General features: G+C 43.9%; 1 protein-coding gene across 1 annotated transcript in view; it reads right to left on the bottom strand.

The window, feature by feature from the left end:
- Positions 1 to 1,207: 1,207 nt before the first annotated feature.
- WNT9A (Wnt family member 9A) overlaps positions 1,208 to 20,641 on the bottom strand; it is a 65,666-nt gene continuing 46,232 nt past the window's right edge. The window contains exon 4 of the mRNA XM_065832056.2: positions 1,208 to 6,181. Coding sequence (XP_065688128.1) covers positions 5,708 to 6,181 — 474 coding nt within the window. The 3' untranslated portion in view covers positions 1,208 to 5,707. The remainder of the gene's footprint in view (positions 6,182 to 20,641) is intronic.

Here is a 20,641-nt window from a genome sequence, read left to right as displayed (position 1 = left end):
CCCCACTATGCCAAGCGTGTCAGCATCTCCCCCGAACTTCCTGAGCAACCCTGCGATGAAAGAGAGGACGGAGCAAAGGAGGAATCTCCTGTCCCTTTGGGCCACCTTGTCCAATGCTGCTGAGAAGGGCTTTGCCCATTTCTGAAAGCAGCCAGCAACACACGAGAAAAATGCATTGTTCAGGTGTGTCCCCTGCTCACCTACTGAATTTTATACATCTGAAACATTTACGGTCTTAACTTCTACCCTGCTCACTCCCTGACCTTGAAGAAGTGTGGTTACGGGAAGCCTACCATGATGCCAGAGCTAAACTGTGCTTGCAGTATCCATTTCCTTTTTACTCCACACTCACAAACACTAGAGAGTCCCCTTTTTTGCTTTGTTTGTTTTGTTCAGAAATATTGTTTCCTGGAACATGTAAATAGCTTGGTCAAATGCAACGTTCATCAGTGAAAAATAAACCTAAAAGCTGTTCAATGGTAATATTCACAGTGCTAAGCTTGACCTAAGCAATCATTGGATTTCTACAGGCCTGATCCTGTGTCATACTGAGCCTCCTTCAAGTTACATGAGCAGTAATAGCCAACAAAAGGTACTACTTCTCTTACAGGAAAATGCTGCTCTCCAAAAGTCATCACCTAGTTAGCACCCTGAAAACTGAAAGGCAGGACGAGCTGACCACGGAAGGCAGAGTCAACACAACAGATGTGCAAGCAGAGCCGAATAAACTGGGAATGAAAAGCTTTGCTGCACCTGTTTTATCGAGTACAGAACAGACCTAATTTTACTGCAACATCAACGGAGGAATTTTTCACAGGCACTATAATCCACCAGAAAATTACCTCAAGAAGCATCTACTCCATGAAAGTACCCTTGAGAAATCTGTCCCTTCGTCTGGGTTCTCGTCCAGCCCTACTACAGCCAAACCAACCTAACGTATTTTGGCTAAAATAGGACAGCTGAAAAACGATTAATAAAGAAATTCAAGACCTGTGCTGAAGGAAGGCAGATGTGTACGAGCTGGTTGACCACAAAAAAATACCCCAAAATTATTTCAAACCCAGTAATCCCAAAAACTCTTTGGAAAACAGATGGTCCATAACTCATCTCCTGCTTCCAAAAGGTGAACAAGAGGCTTCCTGAACCACAGCAGACCAAGTTCCCAGCTCCAAAGTTTTACACTGCCCCATTCGAATAGACAAAAGTTTCTTGTGTTAGATCAAGCCTGGAATTTGGTCCTTTTCATTAAACCTTCCCATGTAATCGAATTATTTTTTTCTCCCCAATAACCTTTTAGGAGTTATTCCTCCCAGGTCAACAGAGATTAACAGCAAATATCTAGTTATTATTAATAGATTTAGGATTTCCTGCATCCAGAGCCATCTCAAGTCCAGGACACACAACTATAAAAGGGTTAGCTTGAATTTTCAGGGTAGGCTTTTGTATTTTAACTACAAGCCACTCATTTTTCATAACTCATTTTTAGTATTTAAAAAAAAAAAAGAAGCCCCTTTGATTAAACACTACTTGTTTTGCCAACTTCAATCTTTCGAGAGCTTTGAGAGAATGAGAATGTAATGTTTAGGACTTGTTTTGCATGTCTCCACATCCGGCATATATGAGTCAGTCACACAGAATAGAAGCTTGTTGAAAAACAGATGACGGGTGCAACAATTATTTGTGTGGGGTTTTATTTCTTTTAATAGAAAATTCTAATATAAAACAGCAAACATTTTCAGTTTGCCTTGTTTACAAAAATATTATATATATTTTTTTTATATTTCTGACATAACTAAATGCACTATTCAATAAAAAATATTCTTCCATCAGCTAACTTCTCTTTTAAAAAAATTAATAAAAAAGTTATATAAATAATGGTTGCACCCCCCCACCCCAAAACTGATCTTGCAAGTCTTGCTGGATCAGCTTAGGAGAACCAACACTTTGACACTTTTGCGGGGACAAGGGGTGAAAGGGAATCAGAAAGCAGAGACCTCCCGCACACCCATCCACTCTTCTCCAGTTACATCTGCTGTAAAAACCTGTTTCTCTGGGGGTCAGAAAAAGGGAAAAAGTTGCTTTGCACTTTTTTTTTTAATGAAGTGACACTATGAAAGATTCAGGGACCCAAATCTACTCTTGTAGAAGCTCTACAAAAATTAGCAACTGCATTGAATTGCACTGGAAATCCAATGTCATGGTGGTAGAATCAGCCTCTCTGGAAAAATCCAATTTCATATAGCTGGAACAAAAAAAGCTCTTACAAGACACTACCCAATGCTTTATAAAGGACTCCAGGGCCTCTTGTCTACAGTTTTCTAACTCGTGTATAGAGCAGCACAAGCAGAAGCTCCTGCTCCACAGGTTAATTCAATTCCAACACACGTCTATCAACACCATAAAACCCAGGTCAAGATCTTGAGCAGGTTTCGAGAGGGATTGACAACTTTTCTACCAGCTGCTTCTTGTTTCATTCTACTCAAGCTCCACTGGATCTTTCCAGAATGAGGCTTTCCCCCCATTCTTTCTTCAAAGATAAGGCAAACATCAGAAAACGATGGAACTAAACACCCCCCACACCCCCAAAACACAAACAACGTGGTGGGAAGAAGAAGAAAAATAACCCACATATGTTTTACCACCCTAGGTCAAAAGGCCAAGAAGACGAGTTCTCCTGATTTCAGAGTGTTAGTATATTTTATACACTGCCTATACATTTTACACATGTGCCTCGCTACTATTTAGTTATTTATAATTTTTTTTTTAACCACAGGAGAATAAACCTTGCTATTTACAATATATAACAGGCAAGTAATATATCCACATTAACATAAATACAATTTTTTGTGGTGGTTTTTTTTTTTTTTTCTTTTTTTTAAATACTTACAGAAAGCATCCAGGCTTCAGTGCGTGAGTTATAATATACAGAAGAGCTCTTTCACTCAGTAGTTCATTCACTCTTTGCCGCTTTCTTCTAGTCAAGCTTTGACAAGTCTGCCTTATTGCCCACCCAAATCTCTCTCCATCCGGCCACCAAACACACCAAAGTACCCCAATCCCATCCAACCCAGGCATTTTCTCCCCATTTTTGTATCGATGCCAACACTGCCCTCTCTTCTGCATCTAGGGACTCATTCTCCTCTCACACCAGTGCAATGTGGAGTTACTCCAGCGAGGTCAACGGAGACAGAGACACCAGTGAAAAGAAGGAAAATGAGGCCCACGGTTTAAATATAAAAATAATAATAACAACAATAATTAATTATAGTAATAATGCACAGAAATTGTGGCCCCTTCTTTAATTAAGAATTATTTTTTTTTTTAAAGAATGGAGCCAGAAATAGTAATTCAGACCCAAAAATCCTCATGTTTTGAGCATGTTTGGATCCGTGGAGGGGAAGAGCTATTCTAACACACACACAAAAACGTAACAGTGAGTTTGCACACATGTGTGAGAAGAGACAGAGGGAGAAAGAGAATTTAACATAATACCACATTGAAACCATAAGAAGGTCCTTCTGAAGGGCTTTACAATAAATAAATGTTTGTTTATATATATATATTTATGTGTCTGCGTGTGTGTATACATATATACACACACGCACACACTGAGTAATAGGTTTCTAGTCAGTTTGCTTTCTAAACCATTAGATAAACTGCTTGCAGGTGACTTTCGGAGCGGTGCATCTCCCAGAAGCTGCGAGACCTTCCTGCGAACGTTCTGCGTCGAAAGCACCACCGCGGATTTGTCGTGGTGGGACAAACACCACCTGTGTATTCCTCCTTCTCCAGCACTACCCCGACCTCCAGAATTGTACAGCAAATAAGCAAACATAAAAAAAAATAGAGACAGTACGCTTCACTTTGCAGGACCATAGGGCTGTTAACAGTAATATTCCATACCCCCACCTCAAGATTTTATGCTGATGAGCCAAGCTGGACTGCAGGTGTTTGTTACCAATAAAAAAGAAAAAATATCCTTTCTCCTCCCAGTAGATGCACATGAACATCTTATATATTAGTGGCTGCTATTTGGGGGGGAAATAAAGAAAAAAAAAATACAAAAACCAAAAAAAACACATTGAAAAATACTGGTCCATCTTGGAAAACTGCTCTCTTTTTGCTTGGCTAACATCTACAACTGCTTGAAAAACTCCAGCTTTCCTCTTGTAAGAACCAGATCAATGGCTTACGTAAAAACTGGTGGGAATTGCTACTACCAGACAATCAAAAATTGCTATCAAAATTGAAAGAAAATGCCCTCCGCTCTCCAGTGTTTCCTTAGAAAGCTTTGTTGAGGCATTCTAAATGACTGAAGGGTATTGCTGCATCAAGTCCCACATTGTAAGTGTCCTCTTCAAAGGAAAACAGAAATGCTGAAGGTTGTCATTGATTTCACAGCATCAGAGTGATCTACCACTGCAGTCAACTTCTGGTTTCTCTGGCCACTTGATAGTTTGTGTTAATTGGTTGTTCCGAATCCAATAGTGGGTTAGCAGTTGTATTTCAAAAATACAGTTCTTGATCTAGTGGTTAAAAAATAAATCTTAAGGTCATAGGGTTTACATACAGCTTGTGTCATGTACCACTGCCATGGCTTAGAGTAAATGGAATGATGACCTAGTAAAAGAAAAGTCAGCTCCTCCAGATGTCTGATCCAGTCCGAGACAGCTGCTCTACAACGCAAGACAGCACTGTGTTCCAAGATGCACTCGAATTTCTCTTGTCCTACCCAGAAACACACGTCCGAATTCAGCTGGCATAAGACTAAAAAGTTCCAGTTCAGCTTTCTGAAGCAGTTACCACAGGGTGAATTCGATTAACAAGAGGCGGGAAGAGAAGAAAAAAAAATTAATCATGCAAAATAAACCAAAATTATCTAGTGGTTCTTCGAAAAAAAAATAAAAAAGACAGCAATAGTGCTAAAGAAATGGCATTTAAAGAAGTTGTTTTAAAAAAAGAACACATGATTGGACTGAAGGGAACAGGCAGATCTGATTTTCTACTGTCTTCCCAACCTCTTTCTTGGATATATTTCTGTCTGCAACACGGTGGACCCAACATTTTTGGGGCTGTATTTGGTGCTCAAAGCACGTGGATATGGAGCTGTTGTCAAAAGCTTAACCTCACAGTGGGTCTCTTTGTCAGAGCCTTGTTTGCTCGATGTGCAGAAACTCCATGAGAGGAGCCATCAGGGCTATTCCTGCTCACCCTACACACTTCTCTCCAGTTTTAGAAGGGGAAAAAAATTGATCTCTTCCCGTACCATCGCATTCAAAGCAGAAAGATCTTTGATTTGTATCTGCTTAGTTATCTAAGCAGTTGGGTAAGCTCCAGGAATATAGTATAGGTTATAATATATTAGCCCAGGAGTCCATGGAGGATTGGTAAAACGATCAAGATGATCCAAGGATAAATGATCCATCAAACTGCGTAGACAACTAAGGTGAAGGTCAACTGGTGTCTAACCCCAGTGTGACAGGCACTTATTTCCACATGGTTGGACCTCATTAAAACTCAGTCTACAGGAAAACAAAACAAAAACAAAACAGCAACACAGCTGGGTCACCTGTACCCTACAAAGTGCTTATGTCTCAACATAGCTTTCAGATCCCAGAAGGTCAATCAAACCCTGTTTGTCTCCATATGTAGTTCTCATAGATCGCCATCGCCCGTCACCGAGGGTTGCCATCAAGCAGAAGACGCGTCAGTCTTTGCAGGTGTAAACCTCTTCTCTCTGGGTGCATTGCTTGCATTCCACATAGCAGCACCAACGGACTTGGCACTGGCACGGACGGGTGACCACCCGGCTCTGCGTATTGTGCCCTCGCCCGCAGCAGATGCTGTCGCAGTTCTTGTCTTTGTAACATTTCCTTCCCGAAGTCCCAGGTGAGTATCTACTCATCATACAGAAGCTCGGGGAATCGTCAATGTAGACAAGATCCGTAGTCCTTGGGATTTGATCACTGTGACCAGGGATGGACTTCTTGGGTGGGGAGATGTCTCCTTCCCCCGTGGCCTCGTTGGTAGTGCTGCCCACTTTGAGCGATGTCTCGTACTTCTGCTTCAGCTGCTTCCCTATTTCATGGAATGGAGAGAGCTGCCTCCAGCACGTTCGGACAGTGCAGGATCCAGATACGCCGTGGCATTTACAGGTTGTCTCCACTCCAGCTTTGATGACCTGCAGACACACACACGGCCCCAAAAGAAAATCAGTTATGGGAAAGAAAAGACGAAGAGAAAACAAACAAAAAAAAATTTAAATGATACTTCTGGAACACAAAGTTGATGACAATACAGAAATCCACTGCTGGAAGAGGACAGAAAATACGTACTACAGGAAATAGTTGTTTTAGAAGCATCCCAGTTTCCAGGAATATAACATTTACCTGCCAAAATACTGCCTTATTGGGTAGTTAATGATACCAGTAAGATGTATTATACAAAGGCCGTCCAGTGCTGCCTCTGTTCTACATAGACAGAGGTCTGAAGTTGTCATGCAACAAAGAAATTAATACATATTTAAATACCAAATTATCTATTTTAATAAGAATCGGGAGGTATAATAAAAGCGGAAATAGTTGGTTTAGTGGAGAGAAGAGGGAGAGTGCTGCTGTAACACAAACACACAAGTGGGGTGGCACGTGCTTCAGAACATGAGCATGGACAGTAGGAGCCCTCTCCATACCACAGCACACTGGTTACCACCTTGAACTCTCGCAGCTCTCAAGTAACAGCAGAGGCTCAGTGGACACATGGTTCAGCTGTGGTGTTCCCACCAGCAGTGACTGAGGAAAAAACCTTCAGGTAGCTGAAATTTATACAAAAGCTCTCAAGAATTACAACCTGAACCTCCATCACCAAAACCAGCAGCTCCAAAAACACCGAGGTAGCTTCTACCTCTCCAGCCTGTGTTCAGGAACCTATTCCAGAACATGGTGACGTGTCCAAAAGATCTTGCCAATTTTTTTTCTGCTAGCAATGAAGACAACTACATGTGCTTTTAACAACAAGGAGAGCAGCTGCTTGCTGGCAAAACACAAGTTTAATCAAGCACGTTTTCATGTAGGGTCAAGCCCAAGGCTGCCTCAGTTTCCTCTGTCCCCTTCCTTTCTCTGAAAAATTAAGATGTGAAGAAATGGAAAACAGACTCCTGTGTGAAGGTCTCAGTATTTCCAGGTGTTTTAATGCAGCCCCCAGGATTTACTCTGCCATATATATTTACTATAAGCAGCTTGGAAGGCTGGCTTATCATACAGAGGAAAAAAAAACATGAAATCTGGGTTGATGTTGCAGTGAGAGAGCCCATCCCAGTGGGTTCCATCCTCAGCCCATCAAACAGTGATCCCTGGGGACTATGACAGGGCTGGTGGCTGCAGGGAGGACTAGGGGAGCAGTCTTCATCTTTCAACCAGAGAGAAGATGCACGACAGTCACACACAGGATCACACAGAATTGGCTAGGTTGGAAAAGACCTCAGAGATCATCAAGTCCAACCCTTGGTCCAACTTCAGCCCATTTACTAGATCATGGCACTAAGAGCCATGTCCAATCTCAGTTTAAAAACCTCCAGGGACGGTGAGTCCACCACCTCCCTAGGCAGGCCATTCCAATGCCTGATCACTCTTTCCGTAAAGAACTTCTTCCTAATATCCAGCCTAAACTTCCCCTGGCAGAGTTTAAGCCCATGTCCCCTTGTCCTATTGCTGACTGCCTGGGAGAAGAGACCAGTTCCCACCTGACTATAACTTCCCTTCAGGTAGTTATAGAGAGTGATGAGGTCACCTCTAAGCCTCCTCTTCTCCAGGCTGAACAACCCCAGCTCCCTCAGCCTCTCACTATAGGTCATGTGCTCAAGTCCCTTCACCAGTCTTGTTGCTCTTCTCTGGACCCGCTCCAGCACCTCAATATCTTTCCTGAACTGAGGGGCCCAGAACTGAACACAATACTCCAGGTGTGGCCTCACCAATGCAGAGTACAGGGGAAGGATCACTTCCCTTGTCCTGCTGACCACACTATTTTTGATACAGGCCAGGATACCATTGGCCTTCTTGGCCACCTGGGCACACTGTTGGCTCATGTTGAGCTTGCTGTCAATCAGTACCCCCAGGTCCCTTTCTGTCTGGCTGCTCTCCAGCCACTCTGTGCCCAGCCTGTAGCGCTGAAGGGGGTTGTTGTGGCCAAAGTGCAGGACCCGGCACTTGGCCTTGTTGAACTTCATCCCATTGGAATCAGCCCATTTTTCCAGTCTATCCAGATCTCTTTGCAGAGCCCTCCTGCCTTCCAGCAGGTCGACACTGCCCCCCAACTTGGTGTCATCAGCAAATTTGCTGATGGTGGTCTCAATCCCCTCATCTAAATCATCAATAAAGATGTTAAACAGGACTGGACCCAACACTGACCCCTGGGGGACACCACTAGTGACTGGCCGCCAGCTAGATGCAGCCCCATTTACCAGCACTCTCTGGGCCCGGCCCTCCAGCCAGTTCTTAACCCAGCAGAGAGTGCACTTGTCCAAGCCATGGGCTATCAGCTTTTGAAGGAGTATATTATGGGAGACAGTGTCAAAGGCTTTGCTGAAGTCTAGATAGATCACATCTACAGCTTTCCCCTCATCCACTAGGTGGGTCACCTGATCATAAAAGGAAATCAGGTTGGTCAGACAGGACCTGCCCCTCCTAAACCCATGCTGGCTGGGTCTGATCCCTGGTCCATCCTGGAGGTGCTGTGTGATTGCATTCAGGATGATCTGCTCCATCACCCTGCCAGGCACCGAGGTCAGGCTGACAGGCCTGTAGTTGCCAGGGTCAGCTTTGCAGCCCTTTTTGTGGATTGGGGTAACATTTGCCAGTTTCCAATCATTTGGGACCTCCCCAGTGAGCCAAGACTGTTGGAAGATGATGGAGAGCGGCTTGGCGAGCTCTTCTGCTAGCTCCCTCATCACCCTAGGATGGATCCCGTCTGGTCCCATAGACTTATGAGGATCCAGATGGCTCAGTAAGCCACCAACTATTTCCTCTTGGAATACAAGGGGACTATTTGGCTTCCTATTCCTGTCAACCATCTCCAGAGGCCAGTTATCCTGAGGGCCATCTGTTTGACTGGTAAATATTGAGGCAAAGTAGGTATTAAGTACCTCAGCTTTCTCCTCATCTTTGTTAACTATATTTCCCTCAAAGTCCAGTAGAGAATGGAGGTTTTCCTTGCCCCTCCTTTTGTTATTAACATATTTAAAGAAGGACTTTTTATTATCCCTAACAGAATTGGCCAAATTAACTTCAAACTGCACTTTTGTTTCCCTGATTTTTTTCCTGCACGATCTAGCTATTTTCCTAAATTCTTCATAGGTAGCCAGCCCTTTTTTCCACAGTCTGTAAACTCTCTTTTTATTTCTGATTTCCTTCAAAATCTCCCTGTTGAGCCAAGCCGGTTGTCTTCCCTGTCGGCTAGCCTTTCGGCGCACTGGTATAGCCTGATCCTGTGCCCTCAAAACCTCCCGCTTGAAGTATGTCCAACCCTCCTGGGCCCCCTTGTTTTTAAGCATTGTTTCCCAGGGTATGCTCTGAACTAGACTTCTGAATAGGCAAAAATCTGCCCTCCGGAAGTCCAGTGTAGAGGTTTTATTGGTGGCTCTCCTTGCATCTCTAACTATTGAAAATTCTATTATTTCGTGGTCGCTATGCCCCAGGCGGTCGCCAACCACTACATCTCCCACCAGCCCTTCTTTGTTTGTAAACAGTAGGTCTAGCAAGGCCTTACCCCTGGTAGGCTCATTTACCAGCTGATGAAGGAAATTGTCCTCTATACACTCTAGGAAATTCCTAGACTGCCTCTTCTGTGCAGTATTGAGCTCCCAGCAGATATCTGGCAGGTTAAAGTCCCCCACAAGAACAAGGGCTGTCGATTTTGAGACATCTGCCAGCTGCTTGTAGAATAATTCATCTCCTTCATCATCCTGGTCGGGTGGTCTATAACAGACACCCACAAGGACATCAGCCTTGTCGGACTTGCCCCTGATTCTGGTCCACAGGCACTCAACCTTGTCACTACTGACCTCAAGTTTAACAGAGTCAAGAGACTCTCTAACATATAAAGCCACCCCTCCACCTCTCCTGCCCTGCCTGTCTTTTCTGAAGAGCCTGTAGCCACCCATAGCAGCACTCCAGTCATACGAGTCATCCCACCACGTTTCTGTGATGGCAACTATGTCATAGCTTTCCTGCTGCACGATGGCTTCCAGCTCCTCTTGTTTGTTGCCCATACTGCGTGCATTAGTGTACATGCACTTCAAGTGGGCTGCTGATTTCACTCTTAATTCAGGCTTTTTGTCCTTAGGCTGATCTTTGGAGAGCCCAGTTTCAATCCCTTCCCCCTTCAAACCTAGTTTAAAGCCCTCTTGATCAGTGCTGCCAACTTATGGGCTATAGTCCTCTTGCTCTTCCCAGAGGGATGAAGCCCATCTGATTTCATGAGACTAGGTACCATGGAGTTTGCCCCATGGTCAAAAAAACCAAAATTTTTATGGTGGCACCAATCCTTTAGCCATCTGTTAATGAGATGGGCTTTTCTGTTTCTCTCTTTATTTGCCTCCTCATCCATTCCGGATAGCACAGGAACTGAGGCAAATATCACCTGTGCTCCTGTCCCATGAACTGACTGACCCAGTGCTTTAAAGTCTTTTTTAATTGCCCTGCAGGAAGATAAGTAGACTTGAAATTTTCAGTTCTGGCTATGGGAACAGACCTCCTGAACTAAAGGCTGAACCATCCGCCCCATCACAAGCAAACAGGAGCTGATCCACGTCAGGATGAGGAACCTCGACTGCTGCCTTGATGTCTCAGCAGCACCTCAGGGTGAGCCAGTCCTGAGATCTGACCAGGTAAAACAGTGAGAAAGGCCACAAGTGTTTACAAAGAGCCTGATCCAGGGCTGGAAAAGCCACTTAACTGAATGCTATGTAGGGCTTCTGGTGAGAGGATAAAGGGAGAAAGCATCACACAGGGATTCAGGGGCTGCTACACCCTAATCCTGTCTATACAAGCCACCATCCTGGGAGTAACAGGCTGCAAGGTTCAAGTCTCAAGCTAGTATAACATCTATAATGTATTGGCAGAACCTTCTATAAGGTGTTTTCAATTAGGATGGAAATGCATATTTCAGTCTCTCCACAAAAACAAAAACAAACAAACCAACCACAAAAAAACACACAGAAAACCGACAAACAAACATACATATTATGACCAAACTCTTCAAACTCAAGGTGGAAAATAAAAGGAAGACATTTACACTATTAGAAACTGATGTGGATTATGTTCCCTCCACACCAGCAGCCTCACATTAAACTTTGTGTCTGCTTACACCTCTTGATCGCTATTATCAATCGCAAGGCTTGGTTTCAAATCCTTCCTTTATTTTATTTTAATAGTAAAAGAACTGCAGGGGGATTTGTAATGAGAAATTAGGCTCATCTCACAGAACCCTAAAGGAGGGAAATGACTTGTTCAATATATCAGACAATAATACTTTTAATTTATTGTAATATGTTTAATTTAATCCCAAAGCAAAAGAAAGTCAATCTCCATAGAGGAAGGTGTCCAGATCTTGCCTGGGGATACCCTGCATGGGAATAGATCTCTTCAGACCACCACAAAGCACAAAAACAGAAGGAAGAGCAGAGCCAGTGCAACCACAGTGTTCACATGAGAGATGGGGGAACATAAAGAGAAGATTATTTTCAACAGAAAAATCATCATGAGAAGGAGAATTAGCATCAGGAAGGGAAGAGAAGAAAGCAAAGAATCAATGGCTTTTAATCTTGGAGAGAGACAAAGCCCCTCAGGTGCTGTAAAGGACCCCATGCATATAAACCAGCTGATGCTAAACAAAGGATCTCATGCTTTTATAAACAGACTGCAGTAAAGATGCTTCATGGCATTAAAGTGTATCCATCTCCTTATATATGGCATCTGAATGTTCCTCTGCACCTTCTCCAGAAAGAGGTTTATGCTTCAGGCTCCTCCATAGGCAATGTGACAGCAGACACATCATTTGGACAGCCACGGACAACATGTGTTTTGTCCACAGATTATAAACAGATATTTCTAGTTCTCCTTTCTGCACCCCTACATAAAAAAGGCTATATTTTGACTTTGAATGGGTAAGGTAAATCACCCCTTTAAATACCAAGTTAGAACTGACTTTGTTTTATAGAGCTGTCTCCTGTCAAGGTACTACTGAGACTGACCGTCCTTTGGGCATCTACGGTATCTGAAAATATTAAAAAACAAAACAAAATTTCCTCCCTCTGCCCATTATGGCATCTGCCAACATTACAGCCTCATGACAGCAGAGTGCTGGCTCCAGTCCATTTCCCGACCATCCGATTCTTAATTATTTGGCTGCATGAGTCCTGCTGAGCACCATGTGCAAATGTGCAATAGGTCACGGACTCAGAATTGGGGTCTGGCCCAATCCAGATATTACGGAGACATTTTTAGAAAGACACTCTGCATAATACTGCCTTCGGCAAAGCCTGGCCAGTGGTCACACTTCATTCCTGCGACAGCCAAGACCTTTTCAAATGCAATCCAATAATACACAGTAGCACTAAAACGAGTGATGGGTTACAGAGAGAGATGTGTTACTGCTTATAGTGCTCAGCTGGGTCGGCTTGGGTAGGGGCTGTCACGCTTTATGTGCCAAAGTGTCTAGCCAACTCTGCAAGAAATCCCACAATGTTAGACAAGAGCGTACAGAACACGTTTCAGCACCGAGAACAAAAAAAAGAAACAACAAAAAAAACCCAGAAAAAGAACCATCACACACCCTCACCCATGTTGTCCCTCATGTAAAGTCACATTTCTCTGGTTGTCCAGAAGTGAGAGCTGAGCTGCTGCAGAACCAAGCTCCTAGACCTGATTTCACACCCAAACCCATCAGCAAACTGGGCAAAAATTTCTGAATGGCTGCACACAGCAGGCATTCATCAGTTCAGGGTTTTCTCAGTCCTTCCACCTCCCCCCAAAACTCACCCACATCTGCTCCACCTGGAAAACAAGACAACCACCATTGTACAGGAGATGGGAAAGTAAGAAACCAAGAGGAGTGGGCTTGGCTGCAGACAGGCTCCCATGCACAGCCTTGGCTGGATGTAGAATCATAGAAGTTTGGGTTGGAATGGACCTTCAAAGGTCATCTAGTCCAACCTTCTTGCCATAAGTAGGGACATCTTCACCAGCTCAGGTTGCTCAGAGCCCCGTCCAGCCTGGCCTGGGATGTCTCCAGGGATGGTTCATCCACCACCTCTCTGGCCAACCTGGGACAATATTTCACCACCCTCAGTGTAAGGAATTTCTTCCTCATTTAGAGCTGGTTGAACCTGGACACAGGGCTGTTCTCATCAGGAGCCACCTCTCCAGAGTTCAGTAGGAGAGCTGACGTTGCGGGTGTGGTATATCCAAGGTATCCACATGGGGCTGGTAGATGCAGCACAACGCATGTTGGAAATCCAGCCCCTGATGGACTGGCAGCTAGCAGATGGCAGCAAATCTTCAGTCAGGAATAGGCATGTAGGTTTAGACACCTGAATCATACCATCCAGCCAGGGCTGACCTCACTGAGGCAGACATTTGCGTTTAAATGCTTACATTTGAGAAAAACCTCCAAACTCCCATCTGACTCGGTGGAGCCAGAGCAGGCATAGGATCCTGCAGTGAAGCAGACACCTGCACTTGCCAAACTGAACAGCTCTCCAGGCTCCACCAACTGCGCTGACCACATCTCCACCCACTAACAGGGGCCCAGCGACCCAGTTCACATGGGAACACCTCAGTTTAGATGTCTTGACATCTGAGCAGAATCCCACCCTCTGGGCAGAACTCAGATGTCTAAATATTCAGGTTCTAGCATTATTTGAGGTACTGTAAAACATTGTGCATCATCACCAGATGCCCCTTCAGGACCGTAAAAGTCTCTCAAAAGGTACTAATGTGTATATTTAGGTAGATTAATTATACTCTCATTGCCTGTGCTTAAACAGTGATGTACAAAGCACCTAATGAATCCCAGTCTGGTTTTTTCCAACTGACTTCTAGCTCCGTGTTAAGCAGTGGCTAAGGCAGCTTAGATGTCAGGCACTGGCAGACCAAAGCACAAAAGCCTTCCATTGTCCTCATTCTCATGAACGCACCAGTTCATTAAATCCAGCATACGGACTTCCATGTGGCCACTGTGCAAGTGTGGTGCTCCCCAACCGCTCCATAAACCTTCTCCTTGAAGGGCAGGGAAGGACTCAAGAATGTTATGAAGCAGCTATAGCGAAAATTTTAGAAAAGCTTTATTTTCCAGCCGGCCTCCCCTGCTGCTGTCAGTCACCATGTAGCTACTCAAGGTGATAGGTGATGGAGAACTGCTGCCTATGGGTCCCTAACCACCCATGAGCCAAAAGTGAATCTTGGCAAAGCCCTTCTGTTCCCCCATCTCACTCCCCTGTTCCTCCTGTTGTTGCAGGCTCCTGTCAGAGACACTTAAACCCAGCTCGTTCCTTTAGGAAGCAGAGTAAGACTTATCCAAGTCAGCAGGTTGCTTGGAGCAGTGTTGGACAAACCTTTGCTGGCTGGGCCCTGGGACTAATGTCTAGATCATGTCTTCAAGCCCAGAGGGGCTTCCAGGATATCATAACTTAGCTTTTATTCCCAAAAATAGTCTAGTGTACGTGAGAGGGAATAAGACTTTAACACAAGCTTATTTCAAGAGCCATAGGTGACTCCTGTTTTATTTTCAAGGCACACTGCAGTTCAGAGCCTGATCTGCCTCCACCCTACACGGACTTGAACCTCTCTTGAAGCACATAGCCTCACCACTTATTTAATACTAAATTCATCTACACCATGTGAAGTCACCACATGCATGTTTCTGTCTTGTCACAGATGTGAAGCCAAATGTATTACCTTAAATCCAAAGCACAGAACATTTCACACTCCCCATAGGCCAAACACCACTGCTACCACAACATGAGTGTTGTAGCAACTCAGGAGTAACAAGACCAGTGTGCATTTGAATCCTTATTTTGTTACATGCTGTAGAGAACATGTACCATAAAAGTCAAACAATCAGTGGATCAGGGATAACATCACACGTTGAAATTTTGTCCTCCCACACTCCTCCGAACAATCACCTGGTCTTGTAGTCTCACAAAGAGGAGAGCAGTTTGGGAGGAAAATAAAGCTCTCTGGGCAAATTAGTTCATTTGACTTCAGAACACAAACTCCCATTGATCTTGTCATGAGAATACCAAACACTCACAAAGGCACAGTGATGAAAACAATTATCATGGAGCAAGACTGAACCGTCTTTATTGGTGCTTGCTGCTAAGAGGAAATTAGATAGCACCGCAGGACCGTCTGCCCAAGTGGCTTTACAAGAGCCATAGGGAAAAGGGATCACAGCAGAGCATTGCTATGCAACATGTAATCCTTCCTCACAACAATGGTTTTGCTACGAAGCTCAGACTAAGTGCCCCTGTAATGATCAGTCTCAGACATGCTGCAACACACAATTTCTCAGTGTTTTAGCTGAAGCACTCGGGACAGATTCCCATTCATTCCCAGCTGGGTCACGGGGCTCTGGCAAGTGGTTTTTTGTGTGTTTTTCGTTATTTTTTCAGACAACTCTTGTCTGGGCAGCAGCAGTCCGAAGCGGACGCGTAGCCGTGGGAATTCCTCGGTTATAGCTTGGCTGTCGTCATGGCTGGTCTGCAGCTCCAAGGCTTCAAACCATTCGCTATGGTCTGGGGGAGAAGAGGGAGCAGATGAACCTCCTTAGAATCAGCTCACACAGGAAAAAAGCCTGTCCTTGTCTTGTCTTGCTTCAGAAAAGGGCTTTGGATGCCTCTTTACAAATCAAACCTCTTTTGTCTTCTATATACGTCTCCTCCTCCAATTCAAATAGGTTTAGCTATCCACTCACCTCAAGTATTAATGTTTGCTTGGACAGCAGCCACGGTCCCCATTTCTTCACAGTGCCCAAATGACTAGAAGACCAGACTTGTCCCTTAACACTGGCCATTGTCATTGGTTGAATTATAGAAGTTTCATGGGTAATTAAAAGTTCATATCCTTCCTTCTATCTTGTTTAAAAAAAAAAAGCTCTTCTTTTAAGATTATTTTCAAACTTTTTTAGAACAGTTTTCCCTTTCTACTACCCTTCCTTCCTTAAAAATGTGAATACTCAAATTTTAGTGAAATATACATTAAAACACTAACACCTAAACATAGAATAACATAACCCTACTTTAAACTGAGAACTTTAAAAGTATTTTTCCCCGTTCAGTATCACTAGTGTGTTTAACACGGTGTGAAAGCTCCACATAAACAACTAACTGCAAACACTTGTGGGACAGGGCAGACAGTTATTTCCAGAGTATTGATTTCCAGGCCCTAGAAAGACTTCGGCTCAGCCAATCTCAGCCTAAAAGGAGGGGATGGAAAAGAAAAAAAATCAAGAGAATATGCTTATGCATTCCTACCTGTCATAACCTGGAATAATTAATACTACCGGTGGCCTTGCAAACTGACCTGTACACACAAAGTCAAGAGCTCGTTTCAGAGTGGCTGCTACCCTGTTTCCCCCAAAACAAGACCTCCCCCAAAAATAAGCCCTAGCATGATTTTTCAGGATGCTCAAAACAGAAGCCCTACTCCAAAAATAAGCCCTATTTACAGTTCATTAGAAAAGTCAATTTAAGTAGCGTCCAGGCAGGTATACATGTAAAAAAAGTAAGCATCTTTGGGAGCAAAAATTAATATAATACCCTGTCTTATTCTCGTGGAAACGGTGTATTTGCTAGGTTTGATTTGTACCTTTGCAAAAGCATGATGCTAGATTTCTCACTGCACACACACCACTAAAGAAATTGCCTAAAGGATGCATTATGTCTCCCTTTATTTCCACCCCTCCTGCCATGTATTGACTCCATTAGCAAGCTCACATGGATTTGTCTCATTAAAAAGGGCAATTATAACACTTTTTTGAGGGTGCAGAAAAACAGATTAGCATTTGGGCTTGCCTGTTTGACAAACTGTGGAGTTTGACTGGAATTATGTTCACTAGTTGGAACCATATGAGGTGGGATGGGCAGCGCTTGTAAACACTGTGTCTGCAACAGGAGACCAGGGCGCAAACCTCTGCTCCACTACGCCTGTGTGTGACCTTTAGTAAGTCACTTAATCTTTCTGGGTCTCAATTTCGTCCCCCCCCACCCTGGTAAAATGGAGATACAAAAATGAAGAGGGTGGTATGCCCTGATAACATGCTACGTGATAGCTCGTGAAGTTCCTCAGACAGATGATAGCTGGGCAAACATCTACCTGATATGGAGAGTCGGTCTCCAGCGCAGGAGGCACGCTCAGCCCTTGAGATAGATCCCTGCCAGCACCGCCTAAGGGGAAAAGCCATTCCTTGCATGGTCTTCCAAAACAAGCAAGCCAACAGCAAGGAAAATAAAATAAAAAGCCATGCACCTCACACTGTCCTCGCCAGAGCATCCCACATGGTTATAGAGATGCAGGCGCAACGTGTCTCTGGATGGGTCTGGACTTGAACCCTACAGCAACAAGGGTAACGAGGATCCCTCTGCACAGACTGAAACATATGGGTTGATATAGTGCAAAAACAAAGAAGCCTCATGAAAGGAACCATTTTCAAAGGGGGATATTGCCAAAAGAGAGATCTTTCAGAGGGGAGGAATTTTCTTGTTCTCTATTTCTGCAGTCCTGTAGTTTTGCACTAAACACTTTTGGCTCTCAAAGGGGCTGTGGTTATACGCCTGACTTCAGAGTCCTGAAAGCAAAGGCTTGCTTACGTCTCTCCTTCCGGAAGAATAAAGGGAATGAGAAGATGACAATTATTATTATTATTATTTTTTATTTTCTCTTGGGTAACAGCAGCCCCCTTTAATAGTGCCCCTTAGATCTGTAAGACATGCTTGACCAGACATACCTCTGGAAGAGGTCAGCACTCCTGGGATTAAGAAACTTAGCAACGCTCCAGAGAGGGAGTTGGGAAGTCATGTTTAATGATACTTTGCTGAGAAACTGGGCAAATTTAATTAAAACATCACTTACTCTAGCCCAGTGGAACTAATTGAGTGCTCTAATATTCCGACTTTTCATTAATGGGTTACAAAAGAGGGCTGCACTTGTGTGTACAAGGAGGGGGGAAGGGGGAAGGATATACAGAAGAGGAGAGCTTTAGCAAGGCTGCCTGTGCTTCATTTAATATCACCAAGAAACTTCATTGCTGGCAATGGAGCTTTAATACAGTTGACTTCTCCCACCCCCTTGACACATAACACACAACTCCCCACAACACACACCCTCTCCACCCAAGACCCTTCTGAAAGAATAGCTGAATGAGCGACAGTAGATTTGCCAAAGGAAGGGAAATTGCTTTTTTAATAAGTGGTCTATTCAGAGCTCCTGCTATTCAATAAAGAGAAGGCTGGAGAAGTCCGGGCTTAATTACCTCATCCTCACGCTAGACAAGCTCACCCTTTCATTAACGATTGAGGTCATATCATATAACTTTGTGAGCCATCACAGGCACAACATGTTTAGTGATTATTTCATTGGTGGCGACAAAATTACAGTCGGCCCATCAAGGTTGTAAAAACTAGAAGTAAAAATAATAATTAAATGAGAATGTCTACCAAGAGACACTAAAACTAGGCGGGATACGATAATGTCACCCTTGCAGAAATGCACAGATTGTTTGCTAGTGTGACACCATGGAGAAACCGCCGTGTTGACCAGAAGGGTATAGGGTTGGTTGCCAAATCTGTCAATTAAGCATAGGTCCTTTTTTCGCTGGGTCTCAAGGGACTATTTATTAGTTTTGCCATGACTGGGAGTAATTAGATGGGAAGGATTATATGTTGTTAAGAAATAGTGAGAGACCACCGAGCTTGTGCTATATCTTTAACAGATATCCCTGTGCTCCCTCAGTGAACACACACATGCACCTCCATACATACACTTTAAATACATGTGCATGCACCACAGCAGACTCCTGTAAGCAAAACAAATTACTGGAAAAGAAAAAGTCTCCTTGTCCATTCCCAGTCCAGGCCAACGCAGTCTGCAGTGCAAAGGTTTCGGTTCATGCATGTATGGCTTCACTAATAGACATAAAATCTGCGGTTTGGTTAGAGGAAAATCACAGCAGGTGCTGAGCAGGAATTCAGGAGAACTGGCTTCAGTGTCCTGTTTCATCACCAACTTGCTGCATGACCTGGGGGGAGGCATTCAATTTGCTTCTCAGCTCCTGTTCAAAATCCTAGAATCTTTTTAGTTGGAAAAGACCCTCAAGATCACCCAGTCCAACCACTGACCTAACACTGATCATAATCATCTTTCTGAAACTCACAGGGACATTTAACACTTTAGAGGCCATAAGAGCATGTTAATTGTATAATAGGGCTTCAATTCAAAATCGTTTGTTCCAAAATGGCACAAATCAAGGTTATCTGCCCTCCTCTATATTGCCTCTGATTCACATTAAATACAAGTTATTGCCCAAGTAACCAAACTAGGTTAGTTCAAAGTGGTTTCCGACTGTCATAGCCCCTGGGTTAGCATCTCATGCTTCTCAATGGTTGGAAAGTCTTTAAGGCCGTAGTAGATGGGCAGCTTCTTCGGAGAAAAATGAGCAAACATGCCGAGTTTCATATTTAACCTATTGCCTTCTCAATTATTATTTCAATAAATTCACCTCTCATCCTCCACCAACACTGCACTGGCAATGGGACCAGGAGGAAAAAAATCAGACTGAACTTGATACTAACCAAGTGTAAGCAATGTCAGAGACAATCCAACCACACCAAGAAGGTCAATGCTCAGACTTCAAATCATTTTTGATATTTTGAAATCTCAAGTAAGCATTGTAAGTTTTGACCTTGCAATTAGAGCCAGCCTGGGTGCTCCTCTCTTATGTGCACATCCTTGATCATCTCCTTACTGACACCATATTGTGCCAATGGTTTAGGTCCACACATCCTGCCTATATAGATATATGTCCTCCTGACCTTGAACCATCATCCTCCTAAAAGTTTCCTTCTCAACATGTGGTTCATTTTGTCTCTGGCTTTACAGTGCTGTTGTGAATCTGGTGGGCTGGTTGGCTCACCTTTCAACCAGACTAAGGTACAATTATTCTAGGAGCATAAACAGAGAAATCACTTCAACCGCTGCTGCAAATAGGCAAGGAAAGCTGTCAGACAGCAATACCAACTCGACAGACACGGCACAGGTGGACAAAAATAGGAACAGCGGATCACTGACCTGCGGCAAAGGTCTTTGACTTGGATTGCCATGAGGGCTCTCGGTGTCTGGACAACCGTCACAACTGTTACTCAGCTGTTTAGCTGCAGATATTACACTAGTGCTCAGAAACCACTGCCAATGACCAAAGCCTGACTGTGCCAAGCAGAGGATGCAAGAGAGTCCCCGACATCTCCCCTTCCCCTAGGAACTAAATCACAGTGGGACCAGGACACGAAAGGGCCAGCAGAAAGGGGAGATTCACTCCCTCCAGCTCATCCTTGGAGTTTGCTTAGCTCAAAGTCACACACAGTACAGACCAGAGA

The sequence above is a fragment of the Patagioenas fasciata genome, chromosome 2 (assembly GCF_037038585.1).
Source record: "Patagioenas fasciata isolate bPatFas1 chromosome 2, bPatFas1.hap1, whole genome shotgun sequence".
Taxonomy (NCBI): domain Eukaryota; kingdom Metazoa; phylum Chordata; class Aves; order Columbiformes; family Columbidae; genus Patagioenas; species Patagioenas fasciata.
The sequence above is the reverse complement of the archived record's forward strand: the minus strand, read 5'-3'. Positions and strand labels throughout refer to the sequence as shown.